At 56.7% G+C, this 16,082-nt stretch overlaps 3 protein-coding genes across 4 annotated transcripts; 2 read left to right on the top strand and 1 right to left on the bottom strand.

The window, feature by feature from the left end:
* Positions 1-311: 311 nt before the first annotated feature.
* Positions 312-4,849, top strand: LOC100076473 (synaptosomal-associated protein 25-like). Of its 2 annotated transcripts, XM_029064374.2 has the most exons (9): positions 312-564; positions 1,347-1,400; positions 1,744-1,837; positions 2,194-2,235; positions 2,490-2,538; positions 3,240-3,357; positions 3,740-3,868; positions 4,171-4,315; positions 4,518-4,849. In XM_029064374.2, the coding sequence occupies exons 3-9, from the start codon at positions 1,778-1,780 to the stop codon at positions 4,584-4,586; spliced, it is 612 nt and encodes a 203-aa protein (XP_028920207.1). In that variant the 5' UTR covers positions 312-564; positions 1,347-1,400; positions 1,744-1,777; the 3' UTR covers positions 4,587-4,849. The 2 variants fall into 2 exon arrangements, with proteins under 2 accessions (XP_028920207.1, XP_028920208.1); XM_029064375.2 differs by lacking the exon at positions 1,347-1,400.
* A 67-nt stretch (positions 4,850-4,916) lies between these two features.
* On the bottom strand, positions 4,917-6,304 carry LOC114811991 (cytochrome c oxidase subunit 7A1, mitochondrial). Its single transcript, XM_029064376.1, has 4 exons — positions 6,198-6,304; positions 5,705-5,797; positions 5,324-5,408; positions 4,917-5,122 (listed from the first exon to the last, which is right to left on the bottom strand). The coding sequence occupies exons 1-4, from the start codon at positions 6,210-6,212 to the stop codon at positions 5,064-5,066; spliced, it is 252 nt and encodes an 83-aa protein (XP_028920209.1). The 5' UTR covers positions 6,213-6,304; the 3' UTR covers positions 4,917-5,063.
* Positions 6,305-10,352: 4,048 nt separating this feature from the next.
* LOC114812241 (ribonuclease T2-like) lies at positions 10,353-15,921 on the top strand. The gene is made up of 9 exons (XM_029066314.2): positions 10,353-10,609; positions 11,578-11,635; positions 11,965-12,032; positions 12,183-12,240; positions 13,308-13,372; positions 14,030-14,143; positions 14,761-14,809; positions 15,353-15,427; positions 15,578-15,921. The coding sequence occupies exons 1-9, from the start codon at positions 10,524-10,526 to the stop codon at positions 15,749-15,751; spliced, it is 747 nt and encodes a 248-aa protein (XP_028922147.1). The 5' UTR covers positions 10,353-10,523; the 3' UTR covers positions 15,752-15,921.
* The last annotated feature ends 161 nt before the right edge of the window (positions 15,922-16,082 follow it).

Genomic DNA, 16,082 nt, shown 5'->3' with positions numbered 1-16,082 from the left:
CTCTATCTCCTCGCCGCCCTTGCCCCTTCTCTTCCACCTGGTCTCCTGTTTAGTCACTGCCTTTTTAACCGCAAACTTTCCCAGGGAATCTTCAAAGGACAACTTAGACGGGAGGGGGGTCCCCACCCAGCCCTTCCTGAGAGTGCCACCTGCCCCCCCCACAACACCACAACCAATCAGCGGGGGGGGGGGGCTGGGGGGAGCTGGGAACCTGTTACTGGGGTAGCCCCTCCTCTGGCCTGTTGCCAGGGCAGCAGCCCTGGTTGCCAAGGTGGGGCCTGGTTGCCAGGGTGACCCTCAGGGGGCTGGACCAGTTCCATCCTCCCAGCTCCTCCGCATCTCACCAATGGCTAGAGCATCAACCCCAGCAACAGTACCTCCCCCTGGGGGGGGGGTGTAAGGGCCCCTCGGGGGTCTGATCCCGCCCCAACACAAGCGGGGCAGCCAATGGACAGAGGGCACAGCCCCTCCACCCCCCCCAACCCTCACCCGCTACACACCCCCTGGGGAGAGGAGGCTCAAAGGAGCTGAGGCTGAAAGAGCGAAAGACAGGTACCGAAGAAGGTGAGGAGGGGGATGCTGGGGGATCGGGGTGAGGGAGCGGAGTTTCGAGAGAGTTGGGGGTCGGTCAGAGGTTGGGGTCAGAAGCAGGGGAACCGCAGGAGGTAGGGAAAAAGACGGGGTGGAGGGCAGGAAAGGGAGTGTGATTGGGAAGGCAGTTGGGGCTGGAGGACCCAGGGATTTAGCAGTGAGGAGGGGTCCCTCAAGGCCCAGGACCCCTTCCTCCACCTTTCATGGGAGGGGGGAAACCGGGGGGCCCCCCAACAGCAGCAGGGAGAGGATACGCCAGGGCTGGACCCCTGGCGCTCTGACCTCCAGGCCTCCGGCCCAGGCAACCAAGAGGGGAGTCCAGGCAACCAAGAGGGGAGCCCAGAGTTACAGCTACTGGGGGGAGAGCCCCCCCCACCCCGATCCACCTCCTGACTGTCCTCCCCCGGGGGTGGCCCATCTCTCTGCCTGCTGACATCTCCCTCCCCACAGCTGCCGTTTCCCCGCAGGGGCTCGGCATCACCCAGGGAGCTAATGACGGGCTCGGGGAGCCAGGGGCGGGGGGCGGAGATGGGACCGGGTGGAGGGGAGACAGGGGGAGACCGGGGGGTGCCTGGGAGATCCAAGGGGTCCCGCCCCCAGAGGGACCAGAATAACTCCGGCTCTCGGGAGAGCCGTGTTAGGGGAGGGAATGAGGAGGGGACCCAGGCGTCCTACTTCCCGGCGTCAGACCCTCCCACCCACCCCCACGCCCTCCCCCTCGCCGCCACTCAACTTTCCATTCCCGCCGGCTTCAGGGGCAGAAGAAGGAGAAGGACTGGCCGGTGCTGTTCCAGGCGATTGAGATCCAGGTTGGCATCTGGGGATCAGAGAAGGGCAGCTAGGGCACAGAGCCGCAGGCCCCCCAGAGAATGAGGGCAGGGGGACTGGAAGTGAGGGGGCAGGAGCACTGGGGGTAGAGGGGCAGAGACTGGGAGCACCGGAGTGAGGGACGGGTGGGCACTGGGGGTAGGAAAGTCAGGCTAGGAGCACTAGAGGGGGAAAGGGGCAGGGACACTGGATGGTAGAAGGGCAAAGTTTGAGAGCTTTGGGAAGTAGAAGGGCAGAGTACTGGGAGCACTGGGGGACGGAGGGACAGCCAGCTGCATTTATTCAGCTGGTTCACCCACCTAGGGGTCTGGTTGTGCCATTCAGGGAGCAGGGAGAGACGCCGGCAGGAGTGGCCGGGATGGCGGCCGACCCGGAGTTCCAGGAGATCCAGCGGAGGGTCAACCAAGTCACCGACGAGGTGGGTGTGGGGTGAGCCCAGTCCACACTGGGGACCCAGGCATCCCAGCCCAGTCCAGCCCCAACCCCCAGAGAGACCCTGGCATCCTGGGTCAGGGAGAGGCCAGCAACAGGGACCATTTTCCTCTCCCCTCCACCCTCCCTGTAGACTCAAGCTCCTCCTTCTGGTCCACCACTCCACGGAGGGGAGGCCACACTCCTCCCCTCCGGCCACCTCACGCTCCCCACAAGCTACATGGCCGTGGGGATGGCTGGGGGAGGTATCAGATGCCGGCGCTTATTACAGTGTCTGACACATAGTAAGCACTTAACAAAACCATACGTATTATTATTGTGTCTCTTCCCTTCCAACCTCAGTCCCTGGAGAGCACCCGGCGGATGCTGCAGTTGGTAGAGGAGGTAAAGAGCGGGCAGGTTGGGGTGCGGGGGGACGACGGAGCAAAGGGGTGGGGGTGGGGGGTGGCCAGACCCTCATAGGCCCTGCCTTAATTTACTTATTTATATTAATATCTCTCTCGCCCTCTAGACTGTAAGCTCCTTGTGGGCAGGGAATGTGTTGTACTACACTCTCCCGTTTCGTACAGTGCTCCGCACGCAGTAAGCGCTCAATAAATACGACTGACTCACTTCCACCACCCCTCTGGTCTCCCCAGAGCAAGGATGCCGGGATCCGGACGCTGGTTATGTTGGACGAGCAGGGAGGTAAGGAAGAGAGACCAACAACCCCCCCCACCCGACCCCCTCACTGGTGATGTCAGAGCAGAGCTAATAATAATAATAATAATAATGATAATTATATTTGTTATGCCCTTATTCTATGCCAAGCCCTGTTCTAAGCAGAGAAGCAGCATGGCTCAGTGGAAAGAGCCTGGGCTTCGGAGTCAGAGGTCATGGGTTCGACTCCCGGCTCTGCCACTTGTCAGCTGTGTGACTGTGGGCGAGTCACTTAACTTCTCTGGGCCTCAGTTACCTCATCTGTAAAATGGGGATTAACTGTGAGCCTCACGTGGGACAACCTGATTACCCTGTATCTCCCCCAGTGCTTAGAACAGTGCTCTGCACATAGTAAGCGCTTAACAAATACCAATATTATTATTCTCTGGGCCTCATCTGGAAAATGGGGATGGAGACTGTGAACCTCAAGTGGGACAGGGGACTGTATCCATCCCGATCTGCTTGTGACCACCCCAGTGTTTAGTACAGTACCTGGCACATAGTAAGCACTTAAACACCATAGTAATTATCTCACATCTTCCCCAGCGATGTACAGGGCTCGGCCCCTAGTAGGTGCTTTGCAAATGCCGTAATTATTATTATTGCTGAGGGGGTGGCTTCCCTGGACAGGAGTCTAGACCGTCAGGGATTTAGGGAGTTCTCCTGACCCTCGTCCCCTCGGTCCCCAGAGCAGCTGGACCGGATCGATGAGGGACTGGACCAGATCACCCAGGACATGAAGGAGGCTGAGAAGAACCTGACGGACATGGCCAAGTGCTGTGGGCTCTGTGCTTGCCCCTGCCTGCAGTAGGCACCCCTGCCTCTCCCTGTCCGTGTTTGCAGCCCCCGTCCACCTCTTCCGGGCCCTGTCTATAGTTCGCCCCCCCACCCCGCCCTCAGTAAGCACCCCTGCCTCTCCCTGCCCCCGCTTGCAGCAGTCCCCTCTTCTCCCGGCCCTGTCTAAAGTTTACACTTCACCTGCCCTGTTCCAGAGAAGAAAGGAAAGGGGTAGAGGGTATCCGTGGCGTATAAGGGTATCGGGCCGTGTCTGAGACCAACAAGCACAGCCTCGGAGTCCCCCACCCCGCCCCAATTCCCTACTCCTGGACACCCCACCCCCTCGGGCCTCAGCTCCCATATGAACCCCCGACCCAAGGCAACTCCCCACCCCCACCCGACCATTCCACAGGTTGAAGGTGAGCAAGGCGTACCAGGCCGTGTGGGGACCGGGGCCAGGCGGGGTCGTAGCCGGGCAGCCCTCCTCCCGCGTGGCAGACGAGCGAGAGCAGATGGTCATGAGTGGCGGCTACATCCATCGGTGAGCAGGCTCCCCCTCCCCCACTCCAATGACCACCTTGGGACTCCCGGCCTGCGGCCTTTGGTTTTCCCTGAGTCCAGTCTCCCCCACAGCACAGGCACCGAGGGCTCCTCCGGACTGGGGCACCAAACTCACTGACCCCCCCCTCCCCCCACGCCCCAGGGCTCCCGAGCCGGAGCCCCAGTCCCCCCCTCCCACTCCAGCCCCCGTCCGGCAAGGACTCCAGGGACGGGGGCGGTTCCAGGACCCCAGCTGGCTGGGACGGGGGCTCATTCCGGCCCACTGACCGGTCGGGGCCCCAGGGTGACGCAGGACGCGCGGGAGGACGAGATGGAGGAGAATCTGGTGCAGGTGGGCAGCGTCCTGGGGAACCTGCGGAGCATGGCCCTGGACGTCAGCAACGAGATCGACATCCAGAACACGCAAGTGGACAAGATCATGGAGAAGGTGAGGGAGCGGGGGGCCGCCACCCCTTCCCCCTGCTCCACGGGGAGCAGAGGCGGAGGGGCCCGGTGGAGGGAAGCGGGGGTCGGGGGGGAGACTGCCTAGGCTTGAGGGGCAGGGAGGGGGCCCGGCCCTCTCCTTTCCAGATCTGGTTGGGAGGAGGGTGAGGGGAGATGGCAATGACGGCCCGTCCCACCCTCCCCAGGTGACCGTCAATGAGGAACGGATCCGAGAGGCTAACACGCGAGCCAAAAAGATCCTCAAGAACGCCTGAGACCTCCTCTGGAACTGGGCCCGGGCTCCTCTCCCGACCCCGTCCGGGGCGAGAGGGGACCCAAGTTGGGATGGTGTCTTTCCGGGGAAGAGAGAAAGGAAGCTATCCAGCAATGGGACAGGGAGGGGAGAGGATGAAGCCCCTGGTCCTCCACTCTACCCCGGGTTAGGGGACGGGGAGGGCTGGGCAGGCTGAGAGAGGTTTCCCTTCTGCCCCTCCCACTCTGTGTCGGAGGCACAGCAATAAAGTTGTGTTTGTGTACAGGAATTGTGGTGGAGGAAACCGAAGCTCCGAAGGAGTAGGGGGTTGAAGAACCAGTGTACACACATATACATCTTTGCCCCCCACTGGGGGTTTATTGGCAACATCCTCTCCCCCAGGTCCAGGAAGGAAGACCTCAGCCCTACTCACACCCTTCCCTTCAGGGCTCAGACCTGGGGGCAGAGGTCTGGCAGTTCAGGGCACGTCTGGCCAGCATCACTCCTTCTTGTGAGGGTAGGAGGCCCAGGCCAGGCAGTACAGGGAGTAGCAGGTGCCTGTGGAGGAGAGGAGGAGGAGGAGGAGGAAAGTGAGGTGAAGTGAGTGAAGAGTTGAGGACCCCTTTTCCAGACTCCCCTGGATCTTCCTTTCTTCCCCCACCCCAGCCACCCCCTCCATTTTCCCCGCTTCCCTCTCTCCTCGCCAGAACCTAACACGATGCCCCCCCAAGGTGCCCCCTTGGGGGTGAGGTCACTTACCCCCCACGGAGAGCAACATGGTCAGGCGATAGAGCAGGGCATCACGGGTCCCCCCCTTCAAGTGCACGGGGAGGCCGTTGTCTTGCTGGAAGAGGAACGACGGCGCGGGTTAGGTCGTCCGCTTGTTGGGGGACCGGGGTGGTCCTAATAGAACCCCCCGACCCGGCCCCCCTCCTCTGGCGATGCAGCCGCTGCCAAGGACGACGGTCCCCACCCCGCAAACGGGGAGCCAGGACTCCAGGGTCCCGCTCTCGGGCCCAGGCCTAAGCAGGGGGTGAGACCCGAGGAGATCAGATGCCGCTGGACAGGTCCCCGGTTCTGTCCACCCCCGCGGCGGGAAGGGGATGAGGGCGAGGGGCTCCGGTCCCGCCCGACGTTCACCTGGAAGAGTTTCTGCTTCTCAGGGACGCGGTTCTCGATGGAGCGTCGGGCGCTGGAGCTGAAGGCCCGAAGCAGGGCTCCAGAGCGGGAGATCTGGGGGGGGGGGTAAAGGGGGACTTTGGGGGCGAGGAGAGGGTCGCTCCCCACAAGCCCTCTCCCACCCCACCCCCAAACCCTTTCTCTAGCCCCCCTTGGCTTCCCCTCCCCAATGTGGCTTCTCCCACCTCCCCAATTCGTCCTCGACGCCAACCCCCCCACCCCCTTCTCCTTCCCGGCCCCCTGCCCCCGGCCCCGGGGTGTCACTTCCCCGTTTCAGGGGGACAGCGCGGAGGAGGAGCACCTGTCCCTGGGGGAGGGAAGTGAAACTAAAGGGCGCTGAGGGTGGGAGGGGGCAAAGTTTGGCGGTTTGTTCCGTTGCAGGGTCCGGCAGGGCCCGGGGCTGTGGGTGGGCCGGAGCCGGGGAGCGGGGCGGAGGCCGGGGGGGCTCCCTCACCATTAGGCCCCTCATGTCCGCCCGTGTCCTCTCCCTGTCCGGTGGCGGCTCCGCCCAAGGACACGACGCGTGACCCGGGGGCTGCGAGGCGCCGAGGGGGCGGGGGCTGGGTTCCAGGAGGCGGAGCTTGGGCCCATGGGACGGGGGGCGGGGCGGGGGGCGAGGCTTGGGCCTCACGAGATAATTATAATAATAATTTTGGCATTTGTTAAACGCTTACTATGTGCTAAGCGCTGGGGAGGATACGATAGTAATAATGATGTCGGTATTAAGTGCTTACTAGGTGCCGAGCACTCCTCTAAGCGCTAGGGGAGATCCGGGGTCATCAGGTGGTCCCACGTGAGGCTCACAGTCTTCACCCCCATTTGACAGATGAGGTCACTGAGGCACAGATCCAGGGTCATCAGGTTGTCCCGCGTGAGGCTCCCGGTCTTCCTTGAGAAGCAGCGTGGCTTAGTGGAAAGAGCCTGCGCTTGGGAGTCAGAGGTCATGGGTTCTAATCCCCGTTCTGCCACTTGTCAGCTGCGTGACCGTGGGCAAGTCACTTCACTTTTCTGTGCCTCAGTTCCCTCATCTGTAAAATGGGGATGAAGACTCTGAGCCCTCCCTGGGACAACCTGATGACCTTGTATCTCCCCCAGCGCTTAGAACAGTGCTTGGCACATAGGAAGCACTTCACAAATGCCAACGTTATTATTATTATCCCCATTTTCCAGAGGAGGGAACTGAGGCCCAGAGAAGTGAAGTGACTTGCCCACAGTCACCCAGCTGACTAGCGGTTGAAGGGGGATTAGAACCCATGACCTCTGACTCCCAAGCCCGGGCTCTTGCCACTGAGCCACGCTGGGATGGGGGACGGAGCTGGGGGAGGGGCGGGGCCTAGACCAAGGGGCGTGGTTTGAGTCCCCGATGGGCGGGGCATGTGCCAAATGGGCGTGGTCTTGGTACCATTGGGCGGTGCTTGGTGCCCAAATGGGTGGGGCTTAGATAAATGGGCGGGGCCTGTGTTCCAATGGGGGCGGGGCTTGGGCCTGACGGGCCCGGGCCCCAGCGAGAAGTACCATGGCTTAGTCGATAGATCACGGTTTTGGTAATAATAATAATAATAATGTTGGTATTTGTTAAGCACTTACTATGTGCAGAGCACTGTTCTAAGCGCTGGGGTAGACACAGGGGAATCAGATTGTCCCACGTGGGGCTCACAGTCTTAATCCCCATTTTACAGATGAGGTCACTGAGGCACAGAGAAGTGAAGTGACTTGCCCACAGTCACCCAGCTGACAAGTGGCAGAGCCGGGATTCGAACCCATGACCTCTGACTCCAAAGCCCGTGCTCTTTCCACTGAGCCATGGTCATGGGTTCAAATCCGCCTTCAGCCACTTGTCAGCTGGGTGACCTGGGGCAAGTCACTTCACTTCTCTGGACTTCAGTTCCCTCATATGGAAAATGGGGATGAAGACGGGGAGCCCCACGTTTGACAACCTGCTCACCTTGTATCCTCCCCAGCGCTTAGAACGGTGCTTGGCACATAGTAAGTGTATCCCTCCTCAGCCACTCGTCCACTGTCTGACTTTAGCCAGGTCACTTCACTTCTAAGCGAGAAGCAGCGTGGCTCAGTGGAAAGAGCACGGGCTTGGGAGTCAGAGGTCATGAGTTCGAATGCTGACTCTGCCACTTGTCAGCTGTGTGACTGTGGGCAAGTCACTTAACTTCTCTGTGCCTCAGTTCCCTCATCCGGGAAAATGGGGATTAACTGTGAGCCTCGCGTGGGACAACTTGATTACCCTGTATCTACCCCAGCGCTTAGAACAGTGCTCGGCACATAGTAAGCGCTTAACAAATACCAACATTATTATTATTATTATTCTCTGTGCCCCAGTTATCCCATCTGTAAAATGGGGGTTGAGACTAGGAGCCCCAGAGTGGATTGCTTGTAATGAGCCCCAAAGTGGATTGCTTGTAATGATGATGATGGCATCTGTTAAGCGCTTATTATGTGCCGAGCACTGTTCTAAGCGCTGGGGTAGATACAAAGTCATCAGGTTGTCCCATGTGGGGCTCACAAGTCTTCATCCCCACTTTACAGATGAGGTCACTGAGGCACAGAGGAGCAAAGTGATTTGCCCAAAATCATATAGCTGATAAGTGGCGGAGCTGGGATTAGAACTCACGACCTCTGACTCCCAAACCCGGGCTCTTTCCACTAAGCCTCAGCCACTCGTCTGCTGTGTGACTTGAGGCAAGTGACTTCACTTCTCTGTGCCTCAGTGACCTCATCCGTAAAATGGGAATTGAGACCGTGAGCCCCATAGTGGACTGCCACAGTGCCTGGCACATAGTAGGCGCTTAACAAATCCCATAATGATAATTATTATTATAATGCCAGGGGATAGAGCAGGGGCCCTAGAGGGCTGTGCGGGGGAAAGGGAGCGGAGCCTGGATCTGAGACTACCACATTACTCCAAGCACGTGTGCTATCCCGCCTTGATTCCTGTATCAGCCTTCGTGGCTTTTGCCTTTCTCCACTCCAGTCCACTCTGCTGCCCGGATCATTTTCCTACGAAAACGTTCCGACCATATTTTCCCATCTTCAAGAACCTCCAGTGGTTGCCCATCCACCTGGGCATCAAACAGAAACTCCTCGCCATTGGCTTTAAAGCAGTCGATCCGCTTGCCTCTCCTGCTCCCACCCAGGCCTCAAACTTCGCTCCTCTAATGCCAACCTTCTCACTCTTCCTCCCTCCCGTCTACCTCACCACCGACCTCTCGCCCACATCTTGCCTCTGGCCTGGCATGCCCTCCCTCCTCATATCAGACAATTTCTCTCCCCCTCTTCCAGGTCAAAGCCTTACTGAAGGCCCATTTCCTCCAAAAAACCTTCCCTAAGACCCCCTTTCCTCTTCTCTCACTCCCTTCTCCGTCGGCTCCCTTCATTCATTCCCCCCTCCCAGCCCCCAGGCACTTATGTACCTATCTGCTATTTATGTATGTATTTATTTATATTAATGTTCACCTCCTGCTCTAGGCTGTGAACTAGAAGTGGGCAGGGAACGTGTCTATTGTTATAGTGTACGCTCCCAAACTCTTTGTACAATGCTTTGCACACAGTAAGCATTCAATAAATACTATTGAATTTATGAATGAATGAAAGACAAGAGGAAATTAACCCTCCCGCAGCTCCAGAGGCTCCTCTCTCTCTCTTTCTCATATTATGTGTCTAACACTGTTCTAAACACTGGGGTAGATACAAGTAGATACAAGAGCACGGGCCTGGGAAGCAGAGGATCTGGGTTCTAATCCCAACTCTGCCAGGCCAATTGCTTGCTGGGTGACCTCGGGCAAATCACTTCACTTCTCTGTGCCTCAGTTGCCTCAATTGTAAAATGGGGATTAAAACCTCTTCTCCCTCCTATGAGCCCCATTCATTCATTCGTTCAATTGTATTTATTAAGCGCTTACTGTGTGCAGAGCACTGTACTAAAATCTTGGGAAAGTGCAACGCAACAATAAATAGTGCCATTCCCTGCCCGCAACAAACTCAGAGTCTAGCGGGAGGAGACAGACATCAATAAAAATAAATAAAATTACAGATATATACATATGTGCTGTGGGGCTGCGGGAGGGGAGGGAAGAACAAAGGGAGCAAGCCAGGGTGACCCAGAAGGGAGTGGGAGACGAGGAGTAGTGGGGCTTAGTCTGGGAAGACTGTCTGGCCTAATTAACTTGTGCCTACCCCAGCGTTTAGAACAGTGTCTGTCACATAAGAAGTGCTTAACGAAGCAGCGTGGCTCAGTGGAAAGAGCACGGGCTTGGGAGTCGGAGGACCTGGGTTCGAATCCCAGCTCTGGAACTTGTCAGCTGTGTGACTGTGGGCAAGTCACTTCTCTGTGCCTCAGTTACCTCATCTGTAAAATGGGGATTAAGACTGTGAGCCTCACGTGGGACAACCTGATTACCCTGTATCTCCCCCAGCGCTTAGAACAGTGCTCTGCCCATAGTAAGCGCTTAACAAATACCAACATTATTATTAAATACCATTAAAAAAAGAGAAAAAATTAGGTTGGACACAGTCCCCGTCTCTCATGGTGCTCCCAGCCTCCCCTGCAGCTCTTCGCTGGCTCCACCCCACTCTCACTCATCCCCACCCAAGAATGGGAAATGAAACCGACCCCCACCCTGTCCCCTGCCACCTGTGTGTCCCCCAGCTGGGGACCCTGCCCTGCATCTCAGATCTGCTGCCTGTAGCTCCGAATCAGAGGAAAGGCTGACTGGGGAGCTGGAAGAAGAGGTTTCTGTATCCCCTTACTCCCCTCTTCTCCAGCCCAATGTTCACGCACGGGACCCTGCTCCTCTTCAGCCTCAGTGGACTCTTCCTGCCTCCCGCTTGCTCCCGGATTCCGCATTCACCCAGGTAGGCACTGGCAGGGAGAAGGCCTGGAGAAGCAGCGTGACTTAGTGGACAGAGCTCGGGCCTGGGAGTCAGAAGATCATGGGTTTTAATCCCCGCTCCGACACGCATCTGTTGTGTGACCTGGGCAAGTCATTTCACTTCTCTGGGCCTCAGTTACCTCCTCTGTAAAATGGGGATTAAGAGTGTGAGCCCTATGTGGGACAGGGACCGCGTCCAACCTAACTCGAGTCTACCCCAGCGCTTAGAACAGTGCTTGGCACACATAGTAAGCACTTAACAAGTACCATAATCATTATTATTATTCTCTCCTGCAGTCATCCCTGTCAGCTCTTCCTCTGCCCCCTCTGCCAGCCAACAGGGATGGCAGAGTCGCAGGCTGGGATGCAAGAGGCCTGGGTACCGCCACAGCTCCAGCTCCGGTGGTGGTTGGGGAAGGGGAGATGCTTCCCCCTCGGCCTCAGTTTCTCCCTCTAATCAATGGCATTTCTTGAGCACTTACCGTGTGCACAGCAATGTACTGTGTCTGAGAAAGTACAGCACAATGAAGTTGGTCGATGTCATCCCCGCCTACAAGGAACTTACAGTCTACAGGGTCTATACTTGGATTTGCGTCCTTATTCACCCCTCCCTCAGCCCCATAGCACTTACGTCCGTATCCGTAATTAATTCATTTATATTAATGTCTGTATCAGCCTCTAGACTGTAAGCTCGTTGTGGGCGGGAAACGTGCCCACTAACTCTGTTCTACTGAACTCTCCCAAGTGCTCAGAAGAGTGCTCTGCACGGAGTAAACGCTCAATAAATGCAATTGATCGATGATTGATTGATTGCAATATTAGCCCTGCCCCTGACAGAGGAAGTGGGGCTATTCGTGGTCGGGGAGCCCAAGGGCAGGAGCTGGTGTGGGGGTGGGTCGGAGGATGGGGTGCTTTTTCTGTCCCACCTGTCCCCTTCCCCTCTCCACGCAGCCCCTGCCCCTGGAAATGTATCCGATTCGTCCAGATGTGGCCGGGATCCTTCTGTGTGGTGAGCCCCCTGACCTTCCCCCATTCCCTGAAACACCCCTGAGACTCCAAAGACTTTGGGCCCCCCTCGTTCGTCCCCACCCAGGGTCTAAAGCAATCAGTGGTACTTATTGTGCACTTAATGCGTACAGAGACTGTACTAAACGCTTGGAAGGTACCAAGATTCCTGTCCTCAAGGAGCTTACAGTCCCTCAGCTTTGCCTCCACCACCTTGTCAGGGCTGGGCAGGGCAGCGGGACTGGGGGAAGAGGAGGAGGCGACCCTCTGGCTTCACCCCCTTTTTCTGTGGGGGGGTCTTCTTCCCTCTCATCCCTCCTCTCCCCTCCCCAGGCTCTGCAGCAGAAGTTTCAATGTGTCCTGCCTCCCGGCTCGAATTCGTGGACTATCCATGGACTCTGGTGAGGCGGATGGGGGGCCTTGGGGGGGGGCTGGAGCAATGTAGGGGGGCAGGAGGTGGGCATCCTGGTCTGCCTCTCCACCCTCGGTCTTCCCACTGCTCCCTGTCCAGCCTCTGACCCCTCGCCTCTGCTCCACTGCCTCCTCCCCAGGCCCAACAAAGTGCAGAACTGCTGTGGCTGCTGGAGACTCTTCCGCTCCGACCTGGGGGTGAGGCCTGGGCGCTGCCCGAAGCGAAGGGGCAGAGAAGCAGCGCGGCCTGGTGGAAAGAACCCGGGTCTGGGAAGTCAGGGGACCGGGGTTCTAATCCTGACTCTGCCTGCTGTGTGACCAGAGCGAGACACTTAGCTTCTCGAAGCCTCATCTGTCAAGTGGGGATTTAAGCCCTGTTCTTTTTATTCAGTAGCATTTACTGTGTGCAGAGCACTGTAGAGAAGCAGTGTGGCTCAGTGGAAAGAGCATGGGCTTGAGACCCGTAGGTCATGGGTTCTAATCCCGGCTCCACCGCTTGTCAGCTTTGTGACTTTCGGCAAGTCACTTCACTTCTCGGTGCCTCAGTTACCTCATCTGTCAAATGGGGGTTAAAACTGTGAGACTTACGTGGGACAACCTGATCACCTTGTATCCTCCCAGTGCTTAGAACAGTGCTTGGCACATACTAAGCACTTAACAAATGCCAACAATATTATTTGTATTACTAAGGACTTTTGTAAGTACAATGTAACAATATACAAGACACATACCCTGCCCACACTGAGCTTTCAGTTTAGAGGAGGGGAGACAGACATAAATATAAAGGGCAGGGAATGTGTCTATTATTGTACGGTACTCTCCCAAGCGCTTAGTACAGTGCTCTGCACACAGGAAGCGCTCAATAAATACAATTGAATAGATTACTATAAATCGATCAATCACAGATATGTACACAAGCACTGTGGGGCTGGATAAAGGGAGCAAGTCAGACTGCGACTTCTCTAGACCGTACTCTCCCAAGCACTTAGTACAGTGATTTGCACAAAGTAAGTGCTCAATAAATACAACCGAATGAATGACTGCGAGACCCCTGTGGGATAGGAAGTGTACCCGATCTGATTATTTTCTGTCTAACCTAGTGCTCATCAGGAGCTCTTTAACAAGTACCATCGTTATTATTAGATCCTGGCTGAATCTCATAGGGTCTCCTAGAGGAGGTGATCCGATGGGGAGGTCCAGGGGAGTTTCGGGGCTGTAACTGGAGGTGGGGATTCAATCCACCTCTTCCTTCCCCCCTTTTCCAGGATCTGTCCCCCCTCCTGGACCAGCACTGGCCGACGTTCCTCAATCTCAGCAACATCCACTTTTGGTAAGAAGGGTCTTCCCATCTATCCCCCTGCCTTTGGCCCCCCAACCTGCTCAGACAGAGACCTCCGCAGAAGATATTCATTCAGTCAGTCAGTCATTCCTTCGATCAGTCATATTTACTGAGCACCTACCATGTGCAGAGCACTGTACTAAGTGCTTGGGAGAGTACAATACAACAATAAACTGGTACCTTCCCTTCCCGCAGTGAACCTACAGTCTAGAGGGGGAGGCAGATATTAATATGAATAAATAAATGACAGATATGGACATTAGTGGTGGGGGGAGAGAGCAAAGGGAGTAAGTCGGGGTGACGCAGAAGGGAGTGGGAAAAGAGGAAAGGGGGATAGACATCTCAGCATCTTCAGCTGCCAATTCCCCAGTCACCTGTCCTAGAGTCTAACCCTCATCCTTCCTGCTGTAGTTTCAGCTCCCTTTTACCTCCGATGGGGCAAAACCCAGCTTCCTCATTGAGAGAAAAAAAAACGCCCACTGAAAGCAACTAACGTGAGGATTGTGACTATGCAAATAAATAACAAGCCATAAAACGGGGTTTCAGAGCTTCCTCTCTCTGGCCCTTGGTTGACAAGCTCCCTGCCTGGGTCTTGGGGGTCAGATGAATTAACTGAAACGGTCCCCCCAATACACCTTGCTCCTCCAGGCAGGAGGAGTGGTGGAAACATGGCACGTGCGCTGCCTGCCTGGAGACCCTCAGCTCCCCCAGCAAGTTCTTCGGGGCAGCGCTCAAACTGAGGGAGGTCTTCAACATAGACAGGTGAGGGGTTGGGGAACCTGGGTGGAGAGCCTTCGAAGGGTCTGGGGAGGATGCGAGGGAGCCGTGGAATTAATAATCAAATAATGAGAGTGGTATTTGTTAAGCGCTTACTGTGTTCCAGGCAGGGTAATAATCGCCAGGGCGGATACAAGCAAATCAGGTTGGACTCAGTCTTTGTCCCACATGGGGCTCACAGCTTTAATCCCCAGATTACAGATGAGGGAACTGAGATACAGAGAGTGAAGTAACTTGGCCAAGGTCAGACAGCAGACAAGTGACAGAGTTAGGATTAGAACCCAGGTCCTTCTGTCTTCTGGGCCCGTGATCTATCCACTAAGCCACATTGCTTCTCTAGGAAGCAGAGAAGTCAGAGGTTAGGAGGGGGGCGGGGGCTCACTTTGGGTTTGGGGAAGAGAATGAGCGTTCCTTCCATCTCCTCCAATCAACTGAACACCTCCTGTGTGCACAGCACTGTACTAAACACTTGGGAGAGTACACGAGAAGTAGTAGACATGATCCTTGCCCTCACAGAGCTTAGAATTTAACAGGGGTAAACTAACCATCAGAAAGGAGGAAAAAGTAGAATGTAAATGAGCTAGGTTTTTCTCCTCCCTCAGAGCCTTTCAGAGAGCAGGTATCGTTCCTACCTGCAGCCACAGCTACCAGGTATGTCCCTGCTATCAAAAATGGAATTTTTTTTTCTGTTTTATGAAATCTGTTAAAGCGCTTCCCATGTGCTGGGCCCTGTAGTAAGCTCTGGGGTAGAAACAGGCTAATTAGGTTGGACCCCGTCCATATCTCTTATGGGGCTCCCAGTCTTAATCCCCATTTTACAGATGAGTTGACTGAGGCACAGATAAGTAAAGTGACTCGCCCAAGCTCTCACTGCAAACAAATGGTGGAACTGAGATTAGAACCCATGACTGCTGACTCCAACACCCCGGCTTTATCCACTGGGCCACACTGCCTTTCCATCGAGTGCTTGCTTTATGCAGAGAACTGTACTAAGCGCTTGGGAGAGTAGAATACAACGGATTAGATGGGCACGTTTCCAGTCTCGAGGGAGAGATGGTATTCATATAAATAAATATACCTATCTATATTTATATAAATATAGGACCTGTCCCTTAGCGGGGGGGGGGGGGGGGAGACTGAGGCAGCTGCACCTGATGGGGTCTGATTCCCCACAACCACTGCTCCTCATCCCAGTTGGACTCCCTGCAAGCGGCGTTGAAGCCGGTCCTGGGTGAGGAGAACGAGCTGCAGTGTGCGACCGACGGACAGGTCGGGGAGCGGGGGCACTTGGGAGCCCGGCAAGGGGTTTGGGGAGGACCAGGGAGGGGCCTGGGCTGGGGCAGAGCCTGGGGGGCGGTGGGCAAGGTCCGGGGTGGCCTGCCCGGCCCTCTCCAGCAGCCACTGCCGTGCTACCCACAGGGCCGCGAGGTGCTCGTCCAGGTGCAGGTGTCTCTGTTCCAGAACTTGTCCCGGGCCTGCAAGGCGTCCGGCCCACCCGATGGGACCGTCTCCCCCTACCACCGCTGCAGGGCCCAGGCGCCCATCCTGTTCGTGCCCCCCGACCCCGCCCGACCCCGGGACCCCTGCCCCTGACCCCACCACTGGGCTTTCTCCTTAGAGCTCAACCCTCCAAGCCCTTTCCCACTCTTCTTCCCTCCAAACCCTTTCCCACTCCTCTTCTCGCCAAGCCCTTTCCCACTCTTCTTCCCTCCAAGCCCTTTCCCACTCTTCTTCCCTCCAAGCCCTTTCCCACTCTTCTTCCCTCCAAGCCCTTTCCCACTCTTCTTCCCTCCGAGCCCAATCTCACTCTTCTTCCCTCCAAGCCCTTTCCCACTCTTCTTCCCTCCCTCTTTCCTTCCTCTGTTCCCCCCACACCCCGCACTTCTCCCCCACCATCCTCCTCTTTCCCCACCCCACTCTTCCC

Source organism: Ornithorhynchus anatinus, chromosome 5 (assembly GCF_004115215.2).
Source record: "Ornithorhynchus anatinus isolate Pmale09 chromosome 5, mOrnAna1.pri.v4, whole genome shotgun sequence".
Taxonomy (NCBI): Eukaryota; Metazoa; Chordata; class Mammalia; order Monotremata; family Ornithorhynchidae; genus Ornithorhynchus; species Ornithorhynchus anatinus.
This window is presented reverse-complemented; position numbering and strand designations above follow the sequence as displayed.

Excerpts from the sequence above, each read along its gene's own strand:
- LOC100076473 (XM_029064375.2), top strand. The coding sequence starts at position 1,778 with ATGGCGGCCGACCCGGAGTTCCAGGAGATCCAGCGGAGGGTCAACCAA. Across the intron at positions 2,539-3,239 it reads TATGTTGGACGAGCAGGGAG|AGCAGCTGGACCGGATCGAT; the intron begins GTAAGGAAGAGA and ends CTCGGTCCCCAG. Across the intron at positions 3,358-3,739 it reads TGTGCTTGCCCCTGCCTGCA|GTTGAAGGTGAGCAAGGCGT; the intron begins GTAGGCACCCCT and ends ACCATTCCACAG.
- LOC114811991 (XM_029064376.1), bottom strand. Across the intron at positions 5,409-5,704 it reads AGAAGCAGAAACTCTTCCAG|CAAGACAACGGCCTCCCCGT; the intron begins GTGAACGTCGGG and ends TTCCTCTTCCAG. Across the intron at positions 5,123-5,323 it reads CATGTTGCTCTCCGTGGGGG|GCACCTGCTACTCCCTGTAC; the intron begins GTAAGTGACCTC and ends TCTCCTCCACAG.
- LOC114812241 (XM_029066314.2), top strand. The coding sequence starts at position 10,524 with ATGTTCACGCACGGGACCCTGCTCCTCTTCAGCCTCAGTGGACTCTTC. Across the intron at positions 10,610-11,577 it reads CGGATTCCGCATTCACCCAG|CCCCTGCCCCTGGAAATGTA; the intron begins GTAGGCACTGGC and ends CTCTCCACGCAG. Across the intron at positions 13,373-14,029 it reads CTCAGCAACATCCACTTTTG|GCAGGAGGAGTGGTGGAAAC; the intron begins GTAAGAAGGGTC and ends TTGCTCCTCCAG.